This window comes from Nymphaea colorata, chromosome 13 (genome assembly GCF_008831285.2).
Source record: "Nymphaea colorata isolate Beijing-Zhang1983 chromosome 13, ASM883128v2, whole genome shotgun sequence".
Taxonomy (NCBI): domain Eukaryota; kingdom Viridiplantae; phylum Streptophyta; class Magnoliopsida; order Nymphaeales; family Nymphaeaceae; genus Nymphaea; species Nymphaea colorata.
Genome location: NC_045150.1, coordinates 6,396,378 through 6,421,189, shown reverse-complemented (window position 1 = coordinate 6,421,189; position 24,812 = coordinate 6,396,378). Strand labels below are relative to the sequence as shown.

At 38.9% G+C, this 24,812-nt stretch overlaps 2 protein-coding genes across 2 annotated transcripts in view; one reads left to right on the top strand and one right to left on the bottom strand.

Annotated features, from left to right (window-relative positions):
• Nucleotides 1-18,364, top strand: part of LOC116266954 (exocyst complex component SEC5A-like) — a 35,748-nt gene extending 17,384 nt beyond the window's left edge. The window contains 11 exon segments of the mRNA XM_031648484.2: nt 251-377; nt 460-670; nt 2,376-2,491; nt 2,616-2,847; nt 3,836-3,932; nt 14,304-14,381; nt 14,512-14,568; nt 16,345-16,494; nt 17,328-17,540; nt 17,967-18,141; nt 18,144-18,364. Coding sequence (XP_031504344.1) covers nt 251-377; nt 460-670; nt 2,376-2,491; nt 2,616-2,847; nt 3,836-3,932; nt 14,304-14,381; nt 14,512-14,568; nt 16,345-16,494; nt 17,328-17,540; nt 17,967-18,141; nt 18,144-18,199 — 1,512 coding nt within the window. The 3' untranslated portion in view covers nt 18,200-18,364.
• Nucleotides 18,365-19,235: 871 nt separating this feature from the next.
• LOC116266955 (probable nucleoredoxin 3) lies at nt 19,236-24,534 on the bottom strand. Its single transcript, XM_031648486.2, has 4 exons — nt 24,350-24,534; nt 22,157-22,633; nt 20,929-21,634; nt 19,236-20,715 (listed from the first exon to the last, which is right to left on the bottom strand). Exons 1-3 carry the CDS (start codon nt 24,416-24,418, stop codon nt 20,936-20,938), a joined length of 1,245 nt encoding a protein of 414 aa, XP_031504346.1. The 5' UTR covers nt 24,419-24,534; the 3' UTR covers nt 19,236-20,715; nt 20,929-20,935.
• Between the last annotated feature and the right edge of the window lie 278 nt (nt 24,535-24,812).

Below are 24,812 nucleotides of genomic sequence, written 5' to 3'. Positions count from 1 at the left end.
GATTTGTTCTCTCTCTCTCTCTAATATATAAGACACACATATGTCTATAGACACACACACACACACATTTAGATTTTCATTCTAATGCTTATATATACATTTATACTTCCATTCTAATGCTTGTGTACATAAAGGGAGAATAACTGATCACTTTTTTTATAAATTTAGATTTTCTTTTTAGTGCTTAGTATGGAATGAAAATCATAGATTACAATGTATATTTGACTCCACTGAGTAACATTCCATCCAGGTGATGAATGCATTCCGTGATCTTGAAGATTCAAATGTTCTTTATAGACACATGAGAGATGCAACAAAAGAAATTGCTAAGGCATGCCACGCTGTTGAAGCAAAAGAATCTGCTCCTGCAAGTGCAGGTTATTAATTTTCCTTGATATGCAAGTGACTGTATACCAATTCTGCTATGATTCTTAGAGATGGTTCATGATTCTATGACAGTTAAGTTCTTGTTCGCTCTCCATTTGGAACTTGCAAGGATCTATATCTCAAGACTGTGCTCTTGGATGAGGGCAGCAACAGAAGAGCTCTCAAAAAATGAGCTGTGGGAACCTGTATCTATGCTAGAGCGGAACAAGTCTCCGTACACTATTTCCTTGTTGCCTTTAGCATTTCAGGCCATGGTGGTATCTGCAATGGATCAGATTGATCTGTAAGCTTGCCTTTATAGAGTTTAGTTAAATATACCTTATGCTCAACATGACAGTATTATGGTGTCATTTTGTCTTATATGTTTCTTGCTTCCTTGGAAGACTCTGTTTCTCTTTTCCATTCATGTTTGCTGCCTATAGTACACACCTGTGGTGACCCATGTTATGCTGACATTTGCAAACACATGAAATGTCAGTGTCAGACATGTCTGGACATTGACACATGTCTGGACATTGACACGAACAGTCACCGATATGCTTTGACATGCTTAGGACTTGTTAGTCTGATACTTTTATAGCATGAGGCCATGAACTGTCCAAAACATCTGAAACACGTATGGTCTGATACATCTTGAAAAATATGGACACTTATAAAAGAGTGGGTCCTCTATGAAAATAAAAAAAGCTCATCCTTTTCTTTTCCAAACTCAGCTGCTTATCTGTGCTCCTCTTCTTCTTGTTCTCCTGTTGGTTTCTTGTGAGCTGGTTGCTATGATCTGCTCTCTCTCTCTCTCTCTCTCTCTCTCTCTGACTGATGGCATGGGGCTTGACAGTTCCAATATTTTTCTCTTGTGGGCTTCAGGGAGAGGGCAATTGCTTCTTTTCACTTTTAAAAAATTTTATAATGGATGTACAATCTACAAACTACTAGTGGCTGTAATGGCCACATAGTCGACTAGAGATTCTCTCTTATTTTTAAAGTTGCACATGGGCTTTTTCATGGTTCCCATTGAGATAAATTTCAACTTTTATGGAGAGGAATCCGATATTCTTTGCTATAATTAGAAATATTTGCTTGTCATATGTGTATACATGTATGTATGTGTTGTCCAAGTGTCTAGTTTTTTTAAAGCTAGCTGTCTTAACAGTTTCTAACCATTGTCTGATACTGATACCATTGTCGGTATCCATGCCGCATGATTGATAACTAAATATTTTGTGACTGCAATGGTGTTGCATTACGGACTAATAAAATATATTTTATATTTGTTGAATCACGTGAGCATGAAATCATGTATGATAATATGAATCTTGATATGCATGTGCTTGTTTTGAGATCTATCTATCCTTTTTTTGGACCTTAATGAATTGTTGATTGCCTTCGAAAAATCTGAAATATGCAACAAGGCACAATTTTTGCTTAATAAAACCTTTTTCTGGGAAAAGCTTTTGCTGTGTTTTACTTGTGAAAAAATACACCTTGAAAGAAAGGATTAGAAAATGGCACAATATAAAAACAAGTGGTTCAATAAGAAATAACTACAATAAAGAGGAGATAAAGGGCCAACCTTCTGTTTGATAGAAATAGGAAAAATGGGTGGATAGTAAAAGTTTTGCCTTGTCACCAAACAAGGCCAAACAGATACTTGCATATAAGAGAACTTATAGTAAAAACAGATAGGCTTGCTCCATGAGTTTTTGGCAAAAATTTTTGCTTAGAAAAGCAGGTCTTTTAAATCTTCTGTTTGTTTTGTGTGGCATAAACTGGGTTGATATATATATGCTTGGAGATTTTTTCTGAGTACAGATTTCCTCTCTACTCATGGTCATGTTGATGTGACTTTACAAAACTCATCTACTTCATCAGTACTTTTTTGTTTTACAAGATGCAATATATTTCAATTTTTGGAGCAAGCATTTCATCGGATTTCTTGCATCCCTTGCTTTTTGTCTTAACTGACGTAGTCTGTTTTCTTTTTTCTGCAGGATGATGCAAAGCCTACAAGGTGACATGGTAAAATCTGATGACATGTTTCTTCAAGTTCAAGAAATGCAAGAAACTATTAGGTTGTCATTCCTAAGTTCTTTCTTAGAGTTTGCAGGTACATAAAACAGTTAATGGTGGTGAACTTTTTTATTCATCCACATCTTTTTGGATATATTATGGGATTCCTTTTCTTGACAAGCAGGTATACCATGTCCTCCCTTTTTATGCTACTCATGCAGGTTATCTCGAGAGAATTGGAAGTGAACTTTCTCAAGATAATAAAGATGTTTCAAGATTGCAAAATGGGACCCTCACTGAGTACGATGAAAATTTTTATGGTGTTCAGCAAGGTGCTGTGATTGGTGATTCACATCAAAAACTTTTGGTTGTCTTGAGTAACATAGGGTATTGCAAAGATCATATTGCTCGTGAACTGTATCAGAAGTACAGGCATGTCTGGATGCAGTCAAGGTACTTCATAGTATCTGTTTGGCATTACAAATATGAAGTTTAACTAATGTTTGGACAGTAAAAAAAATATCATATTTCATGTACATGTTAAATTGGAGAAGGTGCAGTTTTTTGTGTTTTTCTCAAGAGCTTGTGGAAGTCCTATTTTTGGGTATTGTAATGCATTGAAAGGATGTGCAGGGTTCATCTGAACAAGACTTCAGGATGTCAAGCATCCAATGATGATTAAGCTAAAATGAGTCTTATGTGTTGTTCCTTAGTTGGTTTCCCATCCTAGTAATGTGTGATTATATAATGCTGTCAAGATAACTATGAAGTTGAAATTGTTCCTGGAATTTGCACTATTGCTGCATGCTTGTGCATCAGACAGTTCACATGAGTGATCTTTCATCTTACTGATCCCATCAATCTAGATGTAAGCATTTTTTTTTATTTGAAAGTACCAAAAGGACATGCTCGTGTAGCAGACCGTTCACATCAGAGATCTTTCAGTTTACTGATCCCATTAAGCTAGGCATTTAAAGAATTGTTTTATTGAGAACACCAAAAACTTTTCCATACTGGAGACGTAAATTCTGATTTTGACTTTGCACTGCATTGGGTCAATGACTGCTATGTTCATACATTCATGAACTCAAGGTTGTTCAAGTTGCTTCAATTGAAATAGAAGATGTCTGTTTGAATGACTAGATGTAAAAGTGGAAGGCATTGTACATTTATGTTTTCATATGTGTGGTTCCTAGATCCTTTGTATGTTTGCCATATTCAAGCTGACTTCCAAATGTGAATTGCATTTCAACAATGCATAACAATATTTTTGTTAGCTTTCACATACTATTGGTTTTGATGCATTGGTGACTTGTATTTGTGCATCTTTTCTTGGGTATGAAAATCAAAATGGCAATATAGAATTGATACAAGTTTGAGCTAGACCTTTCAGTTCAAATGTATCTACTTTTTTTCCCTCTCATGAGCATGGTATGTTCAGGGAGAAGGATAATGAAGATGATGGTGACATAAAAGACCTGACATTATCATGTTCAGCAATAGAGGAGAAGGTCCTTGCTTATTATACATATGCAAAGGTATGTGCCATTTCGTAAAGAAAATCTCATTTTGTGGTTTCTTGTTATAACCATTTAAACATTGAGATTCAAGAGAATGAAATCTTTAGAGAGGAGAGAGAATTTCTTTGGCTATGCTAGGATTGACTTATCATGTTTCTTCTTCTTTCATGCTGGCATATATAATTCTTTTTTGTGTTTTTGCACATAATATGTTCCTTTTGTCTCATGGTTCTTTTAAGTCCATGTATGCATGTCTTCTCTGGAATTTCATATGATTACTTGTTTTGAGGGGTTTGTAGTGAGAGTTTCTTATAGCATGTTTTCTATTCTTTACAAAATACTTGGTGCTTATTCAATTATATGTACGTGCTTGCTTTGGCTATCCATTTTTTATTGGTCCATATTTTACTTTTTTTTTTCGTCTTTTGTAGAAATATGGATATTGAAGAAGGGAAGAGAAACACACAGATTTAACGTGGAAAACCCCTCAAAAATAGAGGGAAAGAACCACGACAGAGGTGGAAGAACAACATTCACTAGCAGGAGGGTTAAAACACCCCTCTTAAGTGACGACAGTCACTACACTTAAGAGATGGACAGATCGGGTCTGGACCCACGACCCGTCCAACTATAAACTCGTTAACACTCCCCTCAAGTTGGGAATACAAGTCAAACATGCCCAACCTGCTTACATTCTTCTCAAACTGAGTAGACAACAAAACTTTTATTAACACTTTTGCAACTTGATCATCCTACTTCACATATGGTTAGACAAGCTCCTTGGAGTCAATTCTCTCATGAATGAAATGTCGATCAATCTCCACGTGCATGGTCCTATCATGTAACATGGGATTGTTGGCAAGATTTATGCAAACTTATTATCACAGTACATCTTCATAGGTTCATCAATCTTAGTCTCGATATCAGCCATCAACACTTTTAGCCACAATAATTTAGAAACTCTTATAGCTATAGCACGGTACTTAGTCCCAACACTCGAACGGGAACAAACATCTTGCCTTTTACTTTTCCACACCACCAGGTTACCTCCTAAATAGACACAATAACCAGTGGTAGACCTCCTCGTATCAATGCAGCCAATGCAGTCAGCATCAAAATATCCTTCTATGTTAAGCTGATCTTGTCTCACATATAGAAGGCCCTTACCATAATTCTTTTTTAGATAACACAAGATCCTTTCAGCAGCCTTCCAATAAGCATCAATAGGAGCATGCATGAATTGACTTATCACATTCACGGCAAAAGTGATGTCGGGTTGAGTGAGCGTGAGATAAATCAACTTTCTAATTAATTGCTAATACTTTCCTTTAGCTTCATTATCAAACAGCTTTTGATCTTTAATACCGGTCAAGAGTGTATTTTTTTCAGCAGGTCAAGAGTTTCCCGATCTCTTTCAACAGGTCAAGACTGTACTTTCTTTGAGTTAGGACAATGCCATTGCTTGACCTAGCCATTTCTATACCAAGGAACTATCTTAACTTTTCAAGGTCTTTGACATCAAACTCTGAAGCTAACATCTTTTTCAGCCTTGTAACCTGTTCTTCATCATCTCCTGTAACTATCATATCATCTACATAAACTAAGAGAAGAGCAACCTTGTCCTTTGTTTCACAAAGAGTGTGTGGTTTGATGGTATCCATGCTTCTTCATCACAAGTCTGAGACACTCAAACCATGCCCAAGGAGATTGTTTAAGACCATACAAAGCCTTCTTCAGTTTGCAGCACTTTCTTGTTCTCTCATAACCACGGGGCACTCATGGAAACTTCCTCTTCCAAGTCACTATTAAGGAAATGCTTTTTCACATCAAGTTGATACATCTGCCACTCCTTTGAAACTACTAAAGCAAGAATCACCCAGACAGTCTTCATCTTTGCAACTGAGGCAAACATTTCCACGTAGTCTATGCCATACTTCTGACTGAAACCTTTTGCGGCTAGCCGAGTCTTGTATCTTTCCATGGATCCATCAGGTTTATACTTGATTGTATAAACCCACTTTGATCCCACAAGATGTGCATCAGGAATATCCACAACTTCCCACGTTCTATTCTTGTTAAGGGCTTTCATTTTTTCTTGCATGGCAAGAACCCATTTCGGATTCACTTGAGCCTCAACAACAGTCCTGAGAATAATAGAATTATAGAAGTAAAAAGAAAAGATATGAAACATTTGTAATCTCTACTAAGCTTTGAATAAGACACAAAATTACCAATAGGGTGCATGGTGCATGACCTGGTCTATTTTCTCAAGGCAATAGGAAGTTCTTCAATATTCCTGTCATTTATGACATTTTCATCATGTTCATCACACATTCGACTTGACTCATTTGGGGTTATCTTAGGATTGAGATTGGTGTCTTCATTTTTTTCATCTTCAACAGGGTGCCTCCTGGAGTAAATCTGTCCGAATGAATGATCATGCTGCCCTTCACACTGCCCGGTAGTACTTTGTAGTCCAATTTCACTCGCATATTGTTCGGTCACATAAGCTTCTCTATATGTTCACTCTTATAGCATAGTTCAGGAAGTCAACAAATTGAATTCTTGCAACTAAGAATACTCTTCCTCTTTTCTTCCCAAAATCTCTCCTTGAAGAAGATTTTGTTGGAAGTTGGAAATATGCTCGAAAAATGCCGCATCCCTTGGTCACATCACAGTGCCCTGTGGAGGGATCCAAGCACTTTACACCCTTTCTGTGTAGGGGAGTAACCCAAGAATATACCTTTAATGGCCTGAAGATCTAATTTCTTGACATGTGGACTGTGATTATGAATGAAGCATACACAACCAAACACACAAGGGGGAAGAGTGAGTGGATCCCGGTCAGTAGAGTAATGCGCTTGCCCATTCAACACACGACTGGGCATACAGTTGATAACATAACGCACTAGTGATTACAACATCACCCCAATACTTCTTGGGCACATGTCACTGAAGTAATAGGGCTCGAGTGTCATCAAGCAAGTGACGGTTCTTTTGCTCAGCAACCCCTTTTTGAGGTGGGGTGCAACTACAGGATGTTTCGAAAGAACAATTCCCTTTTTTCGAAAGAATGTTTCAAAAGAATGAGAGACATACTCACGAGCATTATTAGATCGAAAGATTTGATTAGAAGCATTATATTGTGTTTCTACAAAAGTAAAAAAGGTTTCAACGACATGAGCCACTTCACTACCTTCTTTCAACAAATAGACAAAAGTGCTGCGAGAGTAATCATCAATAAACGTAATGAAGTATTGAAAGCCATGACCAGAGGAAATGCCTGAGGGTTCCCACACATCAAAATGAATTAAGGAAAAAGCTTTATTAGATCAATTTTCAGAAATAGAGTGCGAAGCCCAAACATGTTTAGCCAATTGGTAGACTTTACATGATACTTAGTTCATGCTAATGTTAGAAAACAAATCAAGAAACAATTGTTGAAGTAAAACAAAAGGAAGGTGCCCAGGTCTCTCATGCCATCTCAAAACAAGCTGAATCTGATCATCTCTATTCGTTTTCTCACTGATTGCTGTCATAAGTGCAAAATCAACCTTTAGTGGCATCTGATACAGCCCATCAAAAGCCAAACCAATCCCAATCTTCCTCTTTGTCACCAAGTCCTGGAAAACATATCAATCAACAGAAAATATTAAGTTATGGTTCAACTCCGTGGTGATTTTACTGACAGACAAAAGATCCAAAGGAAGATGAGAGACGTGGAGCATTATGAAGTATGAACTAGATATTTATTTAATAGCACACGACTCCCTTTTCCAGCTATAGATACAAAAGAACCATCGGTTAAAGCGACTCTGTCCTTCGCAAAGGAGAGGTGGTATTCCTGAACTCCTTTTTCCAGCTATAGATACAGAAGAACCATTGGTTAAAGCGACTCTGTCCTTCCGAGAGGAGAGGTGGTATTCCTGAAATACCTCGAGATCTTCAGTCATGTGGTGTGTAGTACCACTATCAACAGCCCATTCACCAAAGAGGCAAGGGCATGATTGATCTTCAGATCATCAGAAGGCTCATCTTTGTGAACATCATTGCAGCTTAAGTAGGTTTTGAAGTTCACGAAACTGATCGGCTGTTACCTTCCTTTTTTCACCAGTGTAATCAACAACTTCAGGAGGTATTACAACTTCAGGAGGTACCTTTTTTCCTTCCGGGTTCTTGCTGCGATTATTCTTTCTTTCTGGATGGAGATCCCAACAGAAATCAACAATATAACCATTCTTTTTGCAATGTGAGCATCTTTAAATGCCTTTCTGGCTCGATCCCAGACCACGACTAACTAGGGCAGACTGCATGCTAGGCATGGTGTCAGTGGAATCCTAGCTTACCATAACAAGTCGCCTTTGCTCATCAACATCGACTCTAAAATAGACTTCCTCAATCTTAGAAACTTCCCCAGAGGTAAGAATTTAAATTTGAATGCCCTCAAATTCATCTTTCAAGCCTCAAGGGACCGTTTGATGGCCTGGAAAAATCCTGTAGCAGAAGGAAAAAAATTCAAAATTTTAAAAAATTTCCGATTTCATCAAACGCCGAATTTTTTTTGAGACCGTTAAAGTGGAATTGGCAAAATCTTTCTGGAAAAATGTTTCCAGTGGAGGGGTGGAAACATATTTCCGTTTTTTTTTTTGCCTGTTAGGGCAAGCTTGCGTCGCCTTCCTCCCTCCTGCCGCTGCCGCCTCCCCTGGTCGTCTCTCTCGCAGCTCGTTGTCTCTCTCAAGCCCTCGCTTCCAACTCACGCAGAGGCTTTTCCCATTGAAGCCAGGAGAGAGGCCCTCAACTGAAAGGACGTGAACCGAGAACGAGCAAATAAACCGTCGTTTTCGGACGTGGGCTAGGGCACGGAGAGGCTTCCAATTCCACAAACTCTTCTTCTCCGGCGGGCAAATGGCCGTTTCGGCGCCCTTGGTACCCGCTGACGACAGGGGATTCTCCTTCTCTGAGGGCATCCTCACCTTCGAAGCCGATAAATCGACGCCGGATCGAGAGGATTTCAAGTGGGACTTCCCTGCAGAGATGGAACGAGGGGAGGGATTGGGGTTTCCGTTGCGGTAGAGAGCCTTCCTCAGGGCTTCGAGTTCCTTCAAGAGCTGCCCTCCCGAGTTGCCGGTGTTCCCTCCTCCAGAGTCCATTTTCCGCAACATGGCCTAGCACAAACGCCACAACGAAGTGAAGAAACTGACGAATGAACGCGAAAACACAACACCAAGAGGACTAATCAGCGATTCAGTCGACTCCAAAAGGTACCCAAATCGATTCTCTTCCTCTTCAGATAATCACAGAAGGCAAACGACCCACCTTCTTCTTTCTTCTAATGTAGGCACGAAAAGTCAGATTTGGCATAATGGGGTGTTGATTTTACCACTCCTATCTTTCTTCCGTGAAGATAACGAAGGGGAGAAGAAGAAAATGAATAAGTGTTACCTTGCCGCCATGTCTGAGCAAATGGATTAGTCTCGTCGGCTTTCTGGTGAGGGGAGGTCGATGAGTTGGTAGAGAGCCTAAATCGTCATACATCATGTCTTCTTCCTCCCTCCTTTCTTTCTTCCTCCGCCTCAGTTCTTCCTCTCTCGCTTCCTTTTTCCTCTTTCCTCCTTCCCTTTTTTCTCTGCCTCCCTTCTTCCTCCCTCGCTCCCTTTTTCCACTGCAACCCACCATTTCCACCGATTCTAACTTTTCGCCATCAAACCAAGAAATTTGTTTCCAGAAAAATAATTCCAAGTTAACAAACACAACGTGGTTTTGGAAATATGGAATTTTATTTCCCATTCACCAATTCCAGAAATTTATTTCTGGAAACTTCTTTCCATTTCCATATTTCCAGCCATCAAATGGGCCCCAAAGGAACACAAAAAATGCGACTTTTCCATTCTTTTTACCAAAACAGTTTCTGGTCATATGCACACTCCCACATATCTTCGATGTAATAATCCAACTCTTCCCATTTCGACTTGAGAGAAGCACAAAATTCAGCTACAGTCTTATCTTCCTGCCGAAGAGCTTATATGTCAGTAGGTAGACATAGACATCTTTCTTTTTCTGCCCTTACATTTGTTCAAGGACAACCCACATATCGTAGGCAGTCCTTTTCCGAAAAATCAATGATTGAATTTCAGTAGAAACAAAGTTAACAATCTAGGTTTTGACCTATGTCACATAGGTACGGGTACGAGTGCTGGTGCGAGTACTGACCATTTTCAAAAAACTTGGGTGCGGGGGTACGGCCATATATATATATATAAACAATAAGAAATACTTAGAAAATATGTATCAAAAACCAAGCAACCCCCTAGTTAAATATGAATATCAATCAAATTTTCACATCCAAAAAATAGAATAAAAAGTAAGGTGGAAAAAATTAAATCAAAGTTAAGCAGTTTGGATCTATAGGTACCCAAGTGTCAAAGTACCCATTTTGGGTACGGGTACGGCGACACGGGTACATGGACCTTATTGAAGTACCATGTGACTTAGGTTTTGACCTGGTTGTCTTCAATATACCACGTTTCCCAGTAGGGATCAGTTTCAACATGCTGTTTTTTCTTCCCATTTATGTAGAAAATCCGGCCACAACCAACAATTCCCATTGTAATGGCTGCAGGCCAGCAAAGGAAATTGTCCTTGGTTAAGTGTCGCGTCGTGACTTGGACAGGTAGATGATTTGGTTTCTGCGACATACAATCCATCTTTTGAGTGGAGCTATCCCCTTCTTCTCAGCAGCCATCAGGCGTAATGGGAATCACGACGCACAAAAACCAGGCGACGTAAGAGAACCTGCTCCAGTCTGCGCACCACACCTGTGCACAGAAGATGACACCACTTCCAGCGACACAAAAGGACCTGCTCTAGTCTGCAGCATAGAACTGCACACAGTCGAAGCCCTCACTGCTGCTACCGTTCTGCCGTGCAGCTAGCAATCCTCATTTTTTTTTCCAGTGATATTCACGGATTTCCTGTGATCGGCAGGCTATCTTCCACCAGAGGCAGCAGTCCTCAACCTTTTCCAGCAACAAGAGGCTTTGATTCAAGCTGATGGCTCCAGCGATGGCGCACTCAGGTGACGGCTCCAGTGGTAGTGCACCCAGGCGACGGCTCACCAAGAAAAATCTTCCTCGATCCAAAAAAATGCTTTGATACCATCTGGAAATATGAATACCGAAGAAAAGAAGAGAAACACACTGATTTAATGTGAAAAATCCCTAAGAAAAAAGGGAAAAAACCACAACAGAGGTGGAAGAACAGCGCTCACTAGCAGCGGCTCTTTCACTCTCCTAATTTCATTAAAAAATCAAATTAGGGTTAAAACACCCCTCTGAAGTGACAAAAGTCACCACACTTAAGAGATGGATGGGTCGGATCTGGACCCACGACCGATCCAGATACACACTCGTTAACATCTTTGAATCCTAGCTTTGCATTAACATTCAAGTTGCACTAAGCAATTATGTATTATATGTGACTTATGTTACACAAGGTGTGAGTGAATTTGTGGGTGTGAGAATTTCAAAAAAAAACTTTGGTGTGGTTGTGGCAAAGTGTGTGTGTTACATTTTGGTGTATAAGTGTTACATTGTCTAGGCTTGCATCCAATGTTATATCATTCAAGCGTTCTTAAGAATTTAGATCTCGTACAGGTTAGTGTTTGCTTAGATGTTAATTGAAGACTATACTCGGTATGGTTTTGACTGTATCTAGGATGTAAGTCTCGTAACCATATGCAGGTACTGCTCCATAAAAGCAGTACATCTGTGACATAGAATGGCGCCTAGCAACTTTATTAACATAAGGATTAGGAGATCAAGACAGCTTGGCAGCAGTGACCCATTTTTTCCTGAAAATCACTATAAGTCTACAGACCAAGAAGGAGCAGGTTGGAAGTATTTCACAAGCATTCCTAGGCTTCAGGACTGAACCTGACCATTCTATGCAGCTTTTGGAGCTTGGAGATGCCTTGATGATGCAACCGCTATAAGGATTATTCAGCTGAAGAGAAAATTCGTCTCTTTCCTTCAAGAGAGTATTATTTTTGCTTGCTCAAACAAACATTAACTGCAAGGTTTATTTCAGTAAGGAGGGTGGGCTTTGCTTAAGTCGGTTGACATTGAAGGACCTTTTGAAGGCTTGCCAGAGATCTCTAATACCGAAGTACTACTACCTATGACTGTTAAGGTGGACCATTTCTCAGTATCAACTATCAAAATTGCAAGCGGTGGTGCTAGTCAAGCTTGAAGAACTGCTTGGCAAGGCACTATAGGATTAAGGTTGAATCCGTGAGTTTGGGGGTTGTTATAACAGGCCTGGCCAAGATAGCCTGCGACCATCACATATTTGTCTCCAATCTCAATGGGGGTAGGGCCAGTTGAGCCTTGCAAAGTAGGTCCTCAATGGGCAACTCCAGCATGCAATGGAGCTCTTATTGCCGAGAGGGCCAATGCCAAGTCACTGGCAACTTGGAGTAATTAGAATTTTTTCATGTGAGTCACACGACAAAATGGCCAGTAGCCTTTTGTAAGCTTTCCCAGCAGTGTGTGATGGAGGCACAATAGTCAGTCCTGTTCCCAAGGCCACTGTTCAAGATCTACTCATGCGAATTAGGTGGAATTTGGCCAGCATATGCATATCTATCAAAGGGATCTAGGTTGAGAATGTTGGCTGAGCCAAGTGTTTGGGAAACAGGCCTTGGCTAAAACCCCTTAACTCGGCAGCAGCATTCATTTCCTGACTAGGCAACTTTCTGTTGTTCTTTGATTAGGGTCGAGGTTTGCCATCATGCATTTCTTCTCTTTCTACTAGAACTGCGTCTTGCATACATGAACCCTTTCCCTGATGCCTTCGAACCAGCCACCTGTAGTCTTAGACTAGGATCAGCAAAATCAGAAGCATGAAGCTCAGGAACATCTTCATCCTCTACTTCCCAGGGCTCACCATACCCCACTTCTGAATCTTCCATTTATTTTTCCAACCTATTAGCTTTTAAAACATTTATAATGTACATGTACTGTGCTGGCAGCTCTGTTTCTTTACAAGCGGGGCTAGAGCTACATTCTCATGCATCCCGGTTAAGTGGTGTCTTAGTAGAGAGATCTCTGTTGATAAATCTTTTTTACAAAAGTTGCAAATAGTTTTCAACTAATTGTTTTCCTTACTTGTGCATCATCTCCATGCGGGGTCATTTGAAGCCATGTCTTCATAAGCCAATGGAATTCTACAGCAAAGTCAGGGATTTTATACTTTTCATAGAAGAAATCGGAAACCCTTCAATTGAAATCGATCTTCCATGTGCAATTCTAGTTTAAAATCGGCATTTTCTCCCTTAACGTGCCAAGAGCTTCCTGTCATGCAACTCCTAAGATTGTGTGGGAGCTAGATAAGGAGGCCGAAAAGGAAAAATTGGGGCTCGAACCCCCTCCCCTTATCCATCAACCGTGTAGCATATGATGCAGGAGATATCAAACTATGTCATACAATATGGTGCAATAATGGTATAGCGACTTTCTGGATCTACATGCAAGGGTGTATTATATTGCAAAACTTAATAGTCAACATATGTATCTTATGATGTAGCCTCATATCATGTGGTGTGTAGAAAACTGCTTTTGAATTTTGAAAAAAATGTCAAAAAGCATAGAGAATTTTCACGTTTTCAGAATTACGTGTTGATTTGAGGCCCTTTTTTGCAGCTGCCAACAAATATAACGCTTGTATCCAGGAAACCAGAAATGTACAGCCCATTTTTTTATGATTATAGTAAAAATGCTACTCCTTGATGGAAATTCCTCTACAGTTTATAAAGCAAAGTAAAGTAGCATTAAGGTTGAGTGTTCCAATGTTTAATGCTATGCAGTTAGTTGTGGTGATGATACCATGAGACTGTGATGCCAGAGTTGTGGCGAGGTCTCATTTAATGAACCTCACTTGAAATGTTGAGATAGGCAGCCATTTATCTGAGGAATATAATCCTATTCAGACAATCAGAGATATTTATGACAGAAAAATGTTGCATGGTCTTGATCCCATCCTTTGAGGAGACTCATTGAGAAGATTTCTGTTGTTGACCTGTCCATAAAGACTATAATTTTGTATATGTGCATTTTGTTTCAAGCAGAATAGTGACAGACTGACAGTATTTTTACTAAATCAATCATAATTTGTGACTGCTGGTCGCTTGTCTACCACTCTCCAGCCTGGTTTTTTCAGACTCTTTTCATTATTTGATCTGCTTTGTGTTGGCTATGATTTCAAATGACCTTAACTTAATTTGTTTGTGGTCCATCTCATTGTTCATTTTTTTATCTTTTATATTGTGAATTTTTTGTGTAAGTAGGTGTTGTGTTCCTTGGATTTGAGAGAATGTGGTCTCGTTTTTGTCAGGCAAACTTGATCAGAGATGCTGCAACTGCTTACCTTTTAGATGGTGGAATTCAATGGGGAGCTGCACCATCAGTCAAAGTACTTCTCACTAATAATAAATTTCTACAAGCCTTTGAATTCTTATGGGGTGTGCAGAGAGACAGGCTTGTGCTTGTGAAAATGCAACACTTTGTCTGACATTTTGTGCTTTTGCTGTCACATCTTGCAGGGTCTACGAGATGCAGCTGTGGAGCTGCTTCATACTCTCATTTCAGTCCATGCAGAGGTTTGATATTGTTCTTGTTCCTTTCTAGTACATCATGTGAAAGCTGAATAGAGGAATCATATTTCATTCCTAAGGGCAGGCTTCATGGTGCACAATATGCTGTCAAAACCACTAGGCGCAGCGTAGGCCTTGAGTTGAGCTAGAGCATAGTCGTGACTAGGCACATCATGCTGTACCAGATAAGAAACACCTAATAAAGTGCAATATTAAGTATTAAAACTAATAATAAAACTGAAAGTTTTCTCAATGAAAGGCATATACTCATCGACTGTTAACAATAAAATGAGTGGGAGGAAGTGGGGAGAGGAAAAACGAGTGAGAGGAAGTGGGGAGGGCAAAAACCAAAAGCGAGAGAGTTTAATAGAGGGGGAAAACAAGATCGAGGGGTCGACTTGCAGGGGGAGATTTTTTTTTTTCTTTTTGGGTACTTATTTTGCAGAGTTGGGGGTGGTGGGTGTGTGTGTGAAGCAAACAAGAATGAAGAGGGGAAAACCTCCTGAACACAAGAAAGTTAACAAGGTAGAAAAACACAAATTTATTATTATTTAAAAAAAAAACTGAAATGTTGACAAGTTAGTCCTTGTTTCAGTTTGACTGCATGTGTGCCATTTTAGATGAAACGGCAGTGAGGCTGGCTGCACTGGACAAGTGGTGACTGCATCTAGCGCAGAACCTGCACCCCATTGAGACAACATGGGTGTGGGTCCCAAAATGCTGAGTCCATGTCACATAGCTTTGTACCTATTATTAACTGGTGTTATTTTTTATCAATGTTTTTGCAGGAAGAATAGTATAAAAAGGAAACCTAATTATTTGTTCAATTTCCTAAACAAACAAACAAATTTGTCTATTAATGCCTGAGAAACTTTGTTCATAAAAACCCTAGAACAACATTAGCCTATTATATTTTAAGAGGCCTGCAAATCATCCTCATCACTCATAATTTTTCTATTTGACTCATAATTTTTCTATTTGGGCATTGCCCTTCGGTTTCTATTCCATTCTCCTCAGTTCTGCTTGAAACTAAATTGCCTTAACTGGAGCTGTACAAAATGAAGGAAATCCTTGTAAACAGTAATGACACTCTCAACAGCTAGCATAGCCAATGATTGTAATGCTTGTTAGGCATTACACTTATTACATAAAAGGATAGGAAATACAGACAAAGAAAGAAAATGTTTACCTGAAAGAGAATAAAATGTATGCATCAATACGGTCCAAAATACATATGTTAAGATATATATATATATATATATATATTGTAGATCTGAATATTTATCTTTTTACGTGATCCATCAGACTATGCACTTAGGTCAATTTTGGTCAGGTCATTGTACAGGTACTTGTAGCAAACTGCATCCTTCATGGTTTGGATCTGGTTGAAATTATAAACATTTTTTATTCTTTAATTATCACAGATTGATATATGACTTATGAATTTAATTTGCTTGGTCTTTTGTGGATCATGATTTCATATATATATATATATATATTACACTGTGCATATGTACCTGCACTGGTATATTTCAGAACCCATATCAATCAGGTATAAAGACAAGATCCATATCGAAAATTATTGTAACATTGTAAAAGCTTTCTTTTTATTAACATAATATAAAATAATGAAATACAATGGAATCAGCAATCTTGCTTTTTGTTTAAAATATGGCTTTCTTTTGCCACATTTGCTCTTGTTCGATTGGTTTCCTTTCCTTACAAAGTGATCATCTTCTTATGAATCCTGGTCTGTTGATCATGTTTAAACTGTGGTAACAGGTCTTTTCTGGCGCCAAGCCTCTTCTTGAAAAAACACTGAGTGTTTTGGTGGAGGGCTTGATTGATACACTTCTTGGTCTTTTCAATGAAAACCAGAATAAAGATCTCAAATCATTGGATACAAATGGCTTCTGTCAGCTCATGCTTGAGGTGAATATTTGGTTTGCTTTTAGTTGCTTCTCTATTTAAGTTGTTTCTGATTCTCTGAGGATATTGCAGCATGACTATTTGTTCTGAAAGGAACTCAAATCTTTTTAAGCCACTAGTTGGTGTAGGAATTTCTTCATAGTTCACTTTTTTTGTGATACTTGTGAATTGTAAACAGTTTAGCTAGTATCTCTCTGTTGCTCGTTTTTATTCCTTTTTGACCATGCAGAGATACTTTTAGCCTTGAAAATGCTGTGGGGATGATATGGACTTTATGCCATACCTTGCCATACCTTTCATTTTCCCTGTACCTGATGAATGATGATGACAAATAAAAATGAATGGATAATGGATACAGTATGTGATGGTACTTTTAGATCTGTATTTCTGTGAGTTTTTGCTGCCAGAACCGATGAATGATTGCTGTATAGTATGGTGCAGGTAGATCATAATTTAGTTGACTGATGGTTGTGCGTTTGCGTTTTTACATGGTAGTAAACAATAAAACTCTTTGTTGCCTTATTCTGGATCATTTCGAAGAAACTTGCTTCTACGCAATATGGAGAATCCATGCAATGAGTGTAGCTTTCTTTCGTTTGTTATTTTTCCTTTCCTTTATTTATTTTTAGAAATATGTTGACCACCTAGGCATTTTTTCTGTTGTACCTTCCACTCTAAGACTGACTTAGGTTCACTTGATATTTTACTTATGTCCATTTTATTTAAAAATCTAGCAGTTCATAGAGGAGCAATTATAACATCGCTAGTTTTCAAGTGAAGAGCTCTTGACATCATTAACTTATGGTTCACGCTTCTCCACATTTATGAATTTGCAGTTTGAATACTTTGAAACTATACTGCATGCTTATATCACTTCTGAAGCACGGGAAGCTTTAAAATCTTTACATGATCTACTGCTTGAGAAAGCATCAGAAAGCGTGAATGAGTCTTTAGAGACACCAATGCATGGTCGTCGGCCAACACGTGGTGAAGACACACTTATGGAAGACAAGCAACATGGAGCGGCCATGTCCCCAGATGACCTGATTGTGAGTATCCTATAAAGATCTCGTGTTTCATGACTGTAACATAAATAGACGGATGTGTTAAACTTGTTTTACTTGCATTCCTCTCTCTCTCTCTCTCTCTCTCTCTCTCTCTCTCTCTCTCGTGTTTGTGTATTAGTGATGAAGAACTATACTTTGTCAAGCTGAATAAATAATCCAAAAGATAAAGTATGGTGTTGGACGTATCATTTATGTTTTAACCATTTAATAAATACATCTATAGTTACTCCGAAAAAAAAAAAGTTTGGTCCAACAGTGTAGGCACATTTTACACATCCGTGCATGTCTGAGGGACAAATGCACAACTAAAATTTTATTTTGTAAAGTTTTTCGAGAATAAGATTCAGGAACTCATTATGTTTGTCATTGCTATCTTTGTTCATGATATAACTACATTTCTTCCATCAGGCTTTGGCACAACAATATAGTTCAGAACTGCTTGCGTGTGAGCTCGAAAGGACCCGCTTAAACATTGCCTGCTTTATGGAGTCTTCTTCTCTGCCTCTAGATTCGGTGCCAGAAAATGTGAAAGCAGCATATTCCTCCTTCAAAGCTCCAGTGGCCTCCCCAAGAGATTCCCACGAGTGGTGCAGCCAGTTGGATCTCCAATGGCTGGACGGCAGAGAAGAAGAGGATTTTAGATCTATTATTTGTCTGTAATGATGCAATTATTTGGTTAATTATTCATTCTTTTACTGTGTTGTATTTATATGTTTTTGCTTAAGCGGTCTGTGTAAGTGTTGCTTCTGCCTAATGCACTTCTCCTCTTCAGTAAATAAATATAATATTTGCTAGCGTTCATTATACCTATCGATTGCCTCTGGCATTCTACTTCCCGAGTGTGTACTGTTATGAGTAATTGTTTGGTTAACTTGTTAATATAAGCTATTTTGCCTCTGGCATTCTACTTCCCGAGTGTGTACTGTTATGAGTAATGGAATTTTGAGGATGTAAACTGGAATGTTCACTTATAGTGTAGTAATGCTTGGGAGGTTGGCTTAATTTAGATGTGCAAGTTTCAAATTCAGTTATGTTGTAATTTGGCTGTGGAAACATCCCAATTTATCCAGGATCTTGAATGTTTAGAACATGTCTTTGAGACAAATTGCGTCCTTGAGTTTGCGTAGATGAGTCGGGCATATATCCTTTGAGACAAGCAAATAAAATCGTTATAGTTCATTTAGATGGGTGATTTCTCGAGAGAATGTGCTAGAATGATTGTCTAGATGTACATCAAGCACTTGGCGAAGCCATGAACTGGCATGTTAATATAAACTAGCGCTAGTAAAAAACATGACCTTTTTCTGCCTATTATGTATTGTCTTTGGGGAACAACGAAGCTATGCACGTTAGGAAGTGCTGCTGCTACAGCGCATTTTTTTTGTGAAAATGTTAGATTATGACGCTGTGTTCGTCCCAAGTATCCGCAAATCAGGTATAATAGTGGTGATTCATTTTATGGAAGAATCTAAGTAGTCACAACCAGGGATCTAATTGCCACCAACTGGTTTGCCTTTCTTGGGATTTTTTCTACACAAGCCTCCTTGGCATTTGCATTTGATCAGAGTTGAGGGAGCCTTAGATGCCTTATTTGTCCAAGTTATCTTCCCTTTAGAAGTCCTAGGGGACCTTAGGAGCACTCAAGCTTGAGATTTTCTGCCAAAGTGTGCTCACGCTAGGCTGAGGAGAAGTGATGCATTATTGCCCTGAAAATCACCGCATTATCTTTTTTCCAGAACTACAGGTCTCCTTTCGGTGTTTGCTTGTTAATTTTTAATTTGAATTGTGCATCCTTAATCAATCGCTTGAAGATAGAATCATGTCATGATACGGATTTAATGTGTCTTCACAGGGTTTGGTTAAAACCTCTTGCTAAGTTTAAACTAGTAATTAATTTTTATGGTACCATGTGTTTCCTGAAGTCCAACATTTTCTAAAGCCTGATCCACACACAGCATTGCGTATTTCTTGGCAAGAATGGGCCTTGTCTCATATGAGCCATGTCATAGTTAGCTAAGGATGTCCAAATTTAAGGTCCATTCTGGTCAAACTGTCAAGACCTGTCAAAGGGGACATCTCCTTGAACTAAAAATGTATTTTTTTTTTAGTTCATTTACGATCTAGAAGCGTAAGTTGAGAGAAGCAAATGAACATGCCTATCTACTTATTAAAAAGACATGATGTGTCAAGAGATTTTTGATAGACTCACTTCCAGCAAAGGTAAAAACAATATGTTTGGAAAACCGGTATACATGTTAGATTTATGTTGAATGTATTTCATCAACTTATTTGGACAAATTGATCAAGTACCCACACTCTTTTGGACGAAACGAATACCATAATACATATTGAATATATCAACATTAGCTTTAGACTTTAGTTTGGTTACCCCTAGTAAGGGCACTGCATGTGGCCAAACCTTATATTGAAGAGGATGAGTTCTGCTACTCAAGTCTTACATTTTCAAAATGGAGGCCGCTTACAAACTTCTTTTCATAAAGTGAAGTTCTGAAACCTTTTCGGAACTGTCGTTTAAAATAAATGCAAGTTCCATATTCAATTGTCTTGGAGGAAAATTTGAAGCCATGTGTTAAAACAAGTAACGACCGTGATGGGACTTGTCATTTAGACCTTGTTCTTTTAGATGTAATTTACAATTTCCCTCTTGTGAAAACAAGATATTAAATTATTATACTAAAATCTAAATGGGAGAATGAAATGCGCATGGCATGGCCTATTTGGAAATGTAAATTCATTCAAATGGTCATTTCGGTGAATTATTAATATTGGGCTTGAAAGTAAGCAATTTGAAAGGGACTCTGGAAAATGACGATTGGTTTGGTGCCTCCAGATCTAAGTCTTCATCATTAGGCCTAAAGTAAGAAATTGGAAAATGGTTTTCAAGACATTATCTGAAATGTGTTTTTAAGATCAATTTAGATATTTGCTTAAATTGTTTTTGAAGAGTTCATTTTGAAAATTATTTTGGATTTAAACTGTAGACTAATTCGTGTGGATTATTACAGAATATGTGCAATGACAAGCAATTTGCTGTCAAGTGAGACATATATGGTGTGCCCATCATAATATAAAGCAGGAAGAAAACATCTGCCTAAGTGTTGGATCGCATATTATGATTGAATCCTAAACTGGGAACCTGAAAGAACAAACAAGACAGCAGAAGGGGTTAATATACAGTAAAGGAATATTGGCTATTTGACACAGACTGGCTGGCACTTTGAGACCGTGAGTGTAGGCTCCACATGTAGCCCCATGTCAAAAACGAAATTTGAAATTAAGGAGATTTGAGAACTATATCAATATTTTAGCTACTATCCATCTAACAAATTAGTGATATTGTGGCTTATACCTGGGGTTCAGGAGGATTGGTTAGATATTGCTCTGAAGGTAGTAGTTGTGAAGTGGAATTCCTGAATTCCTGATTTAGTTGCAGGTATGCATATCTCATTTCTTCCTTCTTTTTTGATCTTCGTCTCGTTCTCTTCCATGACACAATCCGGATGAAGGTCAAAATTACATATTCTACAGCAGAATGACCAGAACCTTCCTTCCTTTCGACACCCATTGCAGATGAAGGCCTTTCTCATGTCAAGCTTCAGCAGATGCTTGTGTTTTTGGTCCTTAACTTGATCAGCTAGTCCCTCCTTTTCCCTTTCCACAGCAGCACCCAACTCTACGGCCCTCTCCTCTGTGAATGGGAACGCATTGGCTCCATGGCATGTGATCATCTCCCGCCCATCAGTGCCGTATGGTTCCCCTTTTGGGCCAATGAAGACCAATGCAGGAATTGCCTTGATATTGAAGATCCTAAAGAGCTCATGCCTGGATTTGCTGTTGAATGGAATGGCAAGCCATGGCATGGTGCTCTTGCATTGATTAAAAGCACACTGATCCCTGTCACTTGACACCAAAACTACCTCAAATTCATCACCATTTGTCACCTTGAGATCATCATACACTCTAACAAGTTGGGAAGTGAAATATTTGCAAGGTGGACTCCAATTTGCAGCAAAATATAAGCCGGTTGTTCTGCCTGTGAGATTGGAAAGAGGAACCTGAAGAGACAGATGTCAGCTGAAAGTCATAGCTTTGAACACCAGCAATTGGTTGATCATGTTTTAGGATTTCATGTGCATACTTTGATAGGGCTTCCTTCCAAAAGTGACATGGGTATGGGTACAATTCGGGTACAGGTACGGACATACAGTAACTTTAGAAAATGTAGATATGTGGATACAACAGGATATATATATATAGGTATATATGCAAAGTAAGCATAAGACAATGAAAATGAAAGCAATGTTTAAATAAACAAGTGATATAAATAAAATCATTATATGTCAATGAAGAATGACTCTAGACAACAGAATGAAAATTGAGTTAGAAAATTTAAAATCAGGTAACACTAGGTAATTAGGATCAACTTTGATGTACAAAGTACCTAAGTGTGTCCAAGTGCGTAGTTTAGGTATGGGTAGGGTGATAAAGGTACGTGGACCTTACTGAAATACCCATATAACTTTGTTGGAAAAGAAAACTAATGAAGTACATAGGCCATGCCCGGTTTGGTTTAGTACCTGAATACCATTATTGCTGTAAAGGTGATTCACTCTATCTGAGACGAGCAAGGCCTGTAATGTGCACCCCTTTCTTTCCTCATCAATTGCCTTTAGTTTCTCTCTTCTCTCAACTGTGAATGGGAAGGCATCGACACCATAATCTTCAATCAGTTGCACTGCATCAGCTACAATGGCCTTCACGTTGCAGTCCAGTGGAATCAGTGCTGGTATATGGTCAACCTTATACTGAGAGCATATCCGCCTGCGAAGGCCCTCATCAAATGGCAGAGCCAGCCATGGCATGGCCTTGTAATGTTCCAAGAAGCAAGCTTCATCTTTGTCGAAAGAAATGAATATCACTTCTAGATAATCTCCCCTCTGTTTGAGTTCGTCGTAGGCTTGTATTAGTTGAGGTGTGAAATTCCTACAAGGCCTGCACCAATGGGCTGAGAAGAAGAGGCACACTGTATGTTGGACAATTGATGAAACAGAAACCTGTTTCCAACTAGGAACATTCAATTTGAGAAGATATAAAACATACGCACAAAATTTTCAGCAAGCACATTGTTTCTTCCACACTAATGAATATTAGAGCATATTGGTTTAATTAAATTCAATCTTATTCGTAAAATTGTCTGTTTCTATTATTGACTGACTGGTTCATTTAACAGTAAGATGGATTGAGCCTCCTCACTGCAGCGTTCTGCCTAAAATCCACTTGTCAATTGAAAAGAGTGGAAAAGCTTTTCTCCGACAGAAGCATACGGTGCTTTTCCATCTTACAGTAACAAATAGAGGAATCAATTTGGAAAAAAAATCCCTGCAACATCCTGAGGCCGCTTTTCCCAACACCAATGACTTGTATTGCAGGTGATGTTATTGAAGGATATAACTCGACGCGTTATTTTTAGGATTATCATTTGTAGTTGTAGTATGTAAGGTTTTCTCCATTAGAATACAAATGAAATACCTCTTGTGAAGACCTTTTGATAGTTGCGACTTGCGTGACAAGGAACTCGATGGGGAGAACGATTCTCACTATTGGAGATATTGTATATGCTCCCAGACCTATTTGAGATTTAACTAATATGCACAAAGAACACACACTGTGAAATTTCATTCACACTCACTGTTGCGCTTTTCGCACAGTTCTTGTGCGTGCTTGTGTGTATCTGTTTGTGTAGATTGCTGCAACATGGTCTCAGAAAGAACTAACAGAATATCCAGTCTTACCAAACCCAAGTTTACCAAGGATTTGTCCACTACAAGTTACAGACGAGCTCATGAATGCATTTGTGTAGCATAGCATAGAAAAGAAGACACTATTATTCAAGTTCATTCCTAAGGCAACGGATTCTATCCGAAAATTTTAGTTGAACCAGACATCTTTGAAGACTTCTCGAGCGGCCTACGTTAGAGATAAGAGATGGCTTTTCACTTTTCAGCTCTCTGGCTTTGGTAAACTCCAATGAACTCCCAAGAGCCTCCGTTGACACAGAAGGCAAGTCTATTGGCATAATCTGATAAGGATCTGCCTGTTCTCAGGTTGACAGAAAAAGAAATACACGAAACTCAAGCCTTCTATGTTTCAGCTAACGAGATCACCAGCCATAAGATGTAGATCAAGCCAAGCATGGCGATCAAACTTAGGCCGGTCCAGGTCCCTGCAATCCTAGCTCATTTTCATCAGCCATCATGAACCATCTTCATGTTAGATCACAACAGACGGCTTCCACAGATTTGAGGAACTGAAACATAGGACCTGGTTGAGTTTGACTGGATCGATCACTGGCCAGGCATTAACCAAGTCAAGAGGCAACTTATAAACCCAAGTCTAGAGACCTTGTCGAGTTAACTACATCTAAAGACAGGAGAGTAAAGCATGCTCAATAGTAGTGTGAAGGCAGAATTTTTCTTTTTGGCTGAAGGGCTGTACTTTAAAAAAAAAACTTAGATATAATAAAACGATTTAGGGGCATTAAGCAAATAATTGAGGAGCACACAATATATGAATAGACATATTTTTAGAGACCACCAATGTGAAAAAAAAAATCGTAGGGCTGTGTGCGCATCTGCCCACATATAGCTCCGCCTCTGATGCTCACGTGAACGATAAATAGTGGTCTTGACATCGCCTAGCTAACTAAGACAACACAGTAACATGAAAACATTTTCGTTTAGATATGAAGGTAAAGAAGCCCGATTAAGTACCTCCCCTTCATGAGAGAGCACAAACTCCAAACCTTCCGGAAGAAAGGGCGACCGATCATGGATCTCCATGCCTGGCTCTGAAGCCAAGAATAAACAGAAGAGAACAAATTATGACGACGACGAAGAAGGAAGGCTGGAACGAGAATATAAAGGGGAAAAAATTCCGATGAGAAGTTGATAAGATATTATTGGGGCAAATTGCGTGTCCAATTGCAATAAGTACATAACCCCTTTTTCCTTGGGAACGAGAAAGAGCATCATTCTTTTATTCTTTCACTTTGTGTATAAACCGTCTACCCAACTGGTGACCCAACATGTCTAAATAATCTTGCCTCCGAAGCTTGAGAGGCTGACCACAACCTCATGCTATCAAGTGGGACAGGCCGACCCAGTCAGCCCAATACTGGTTTGGGCCCTCAGTTTAGGCATCCTATTAGCAGCCAATATACAATTTCGACGTGTG

Excerpts from the sequence above, each read along its gene's own strand:
- LOC116266955 (XM_031648486.2), bottom strand. The coding sequence starts at position 24,418 with ATGGAGATCCATGATCGGTCGCCCTTTCTTCCGGAAGGTTTGGAGTTT. Across the intron at positions 22,634-24,349 it reads TGCTCTCTCATGAAGGGGAG|GTTTCTGTTTCATCAATTGT; the intron begins GTACTTAATCGG and ends AGTTGGAAACAG. Across the intron at positions 21,635-22,156 it reads ACAGCAATAATGGTATTCAG|GTTCCTCTTTCCAATCTCAC; the intron begins GTACTAAACCAA and ends CTGTCTCTTCAG.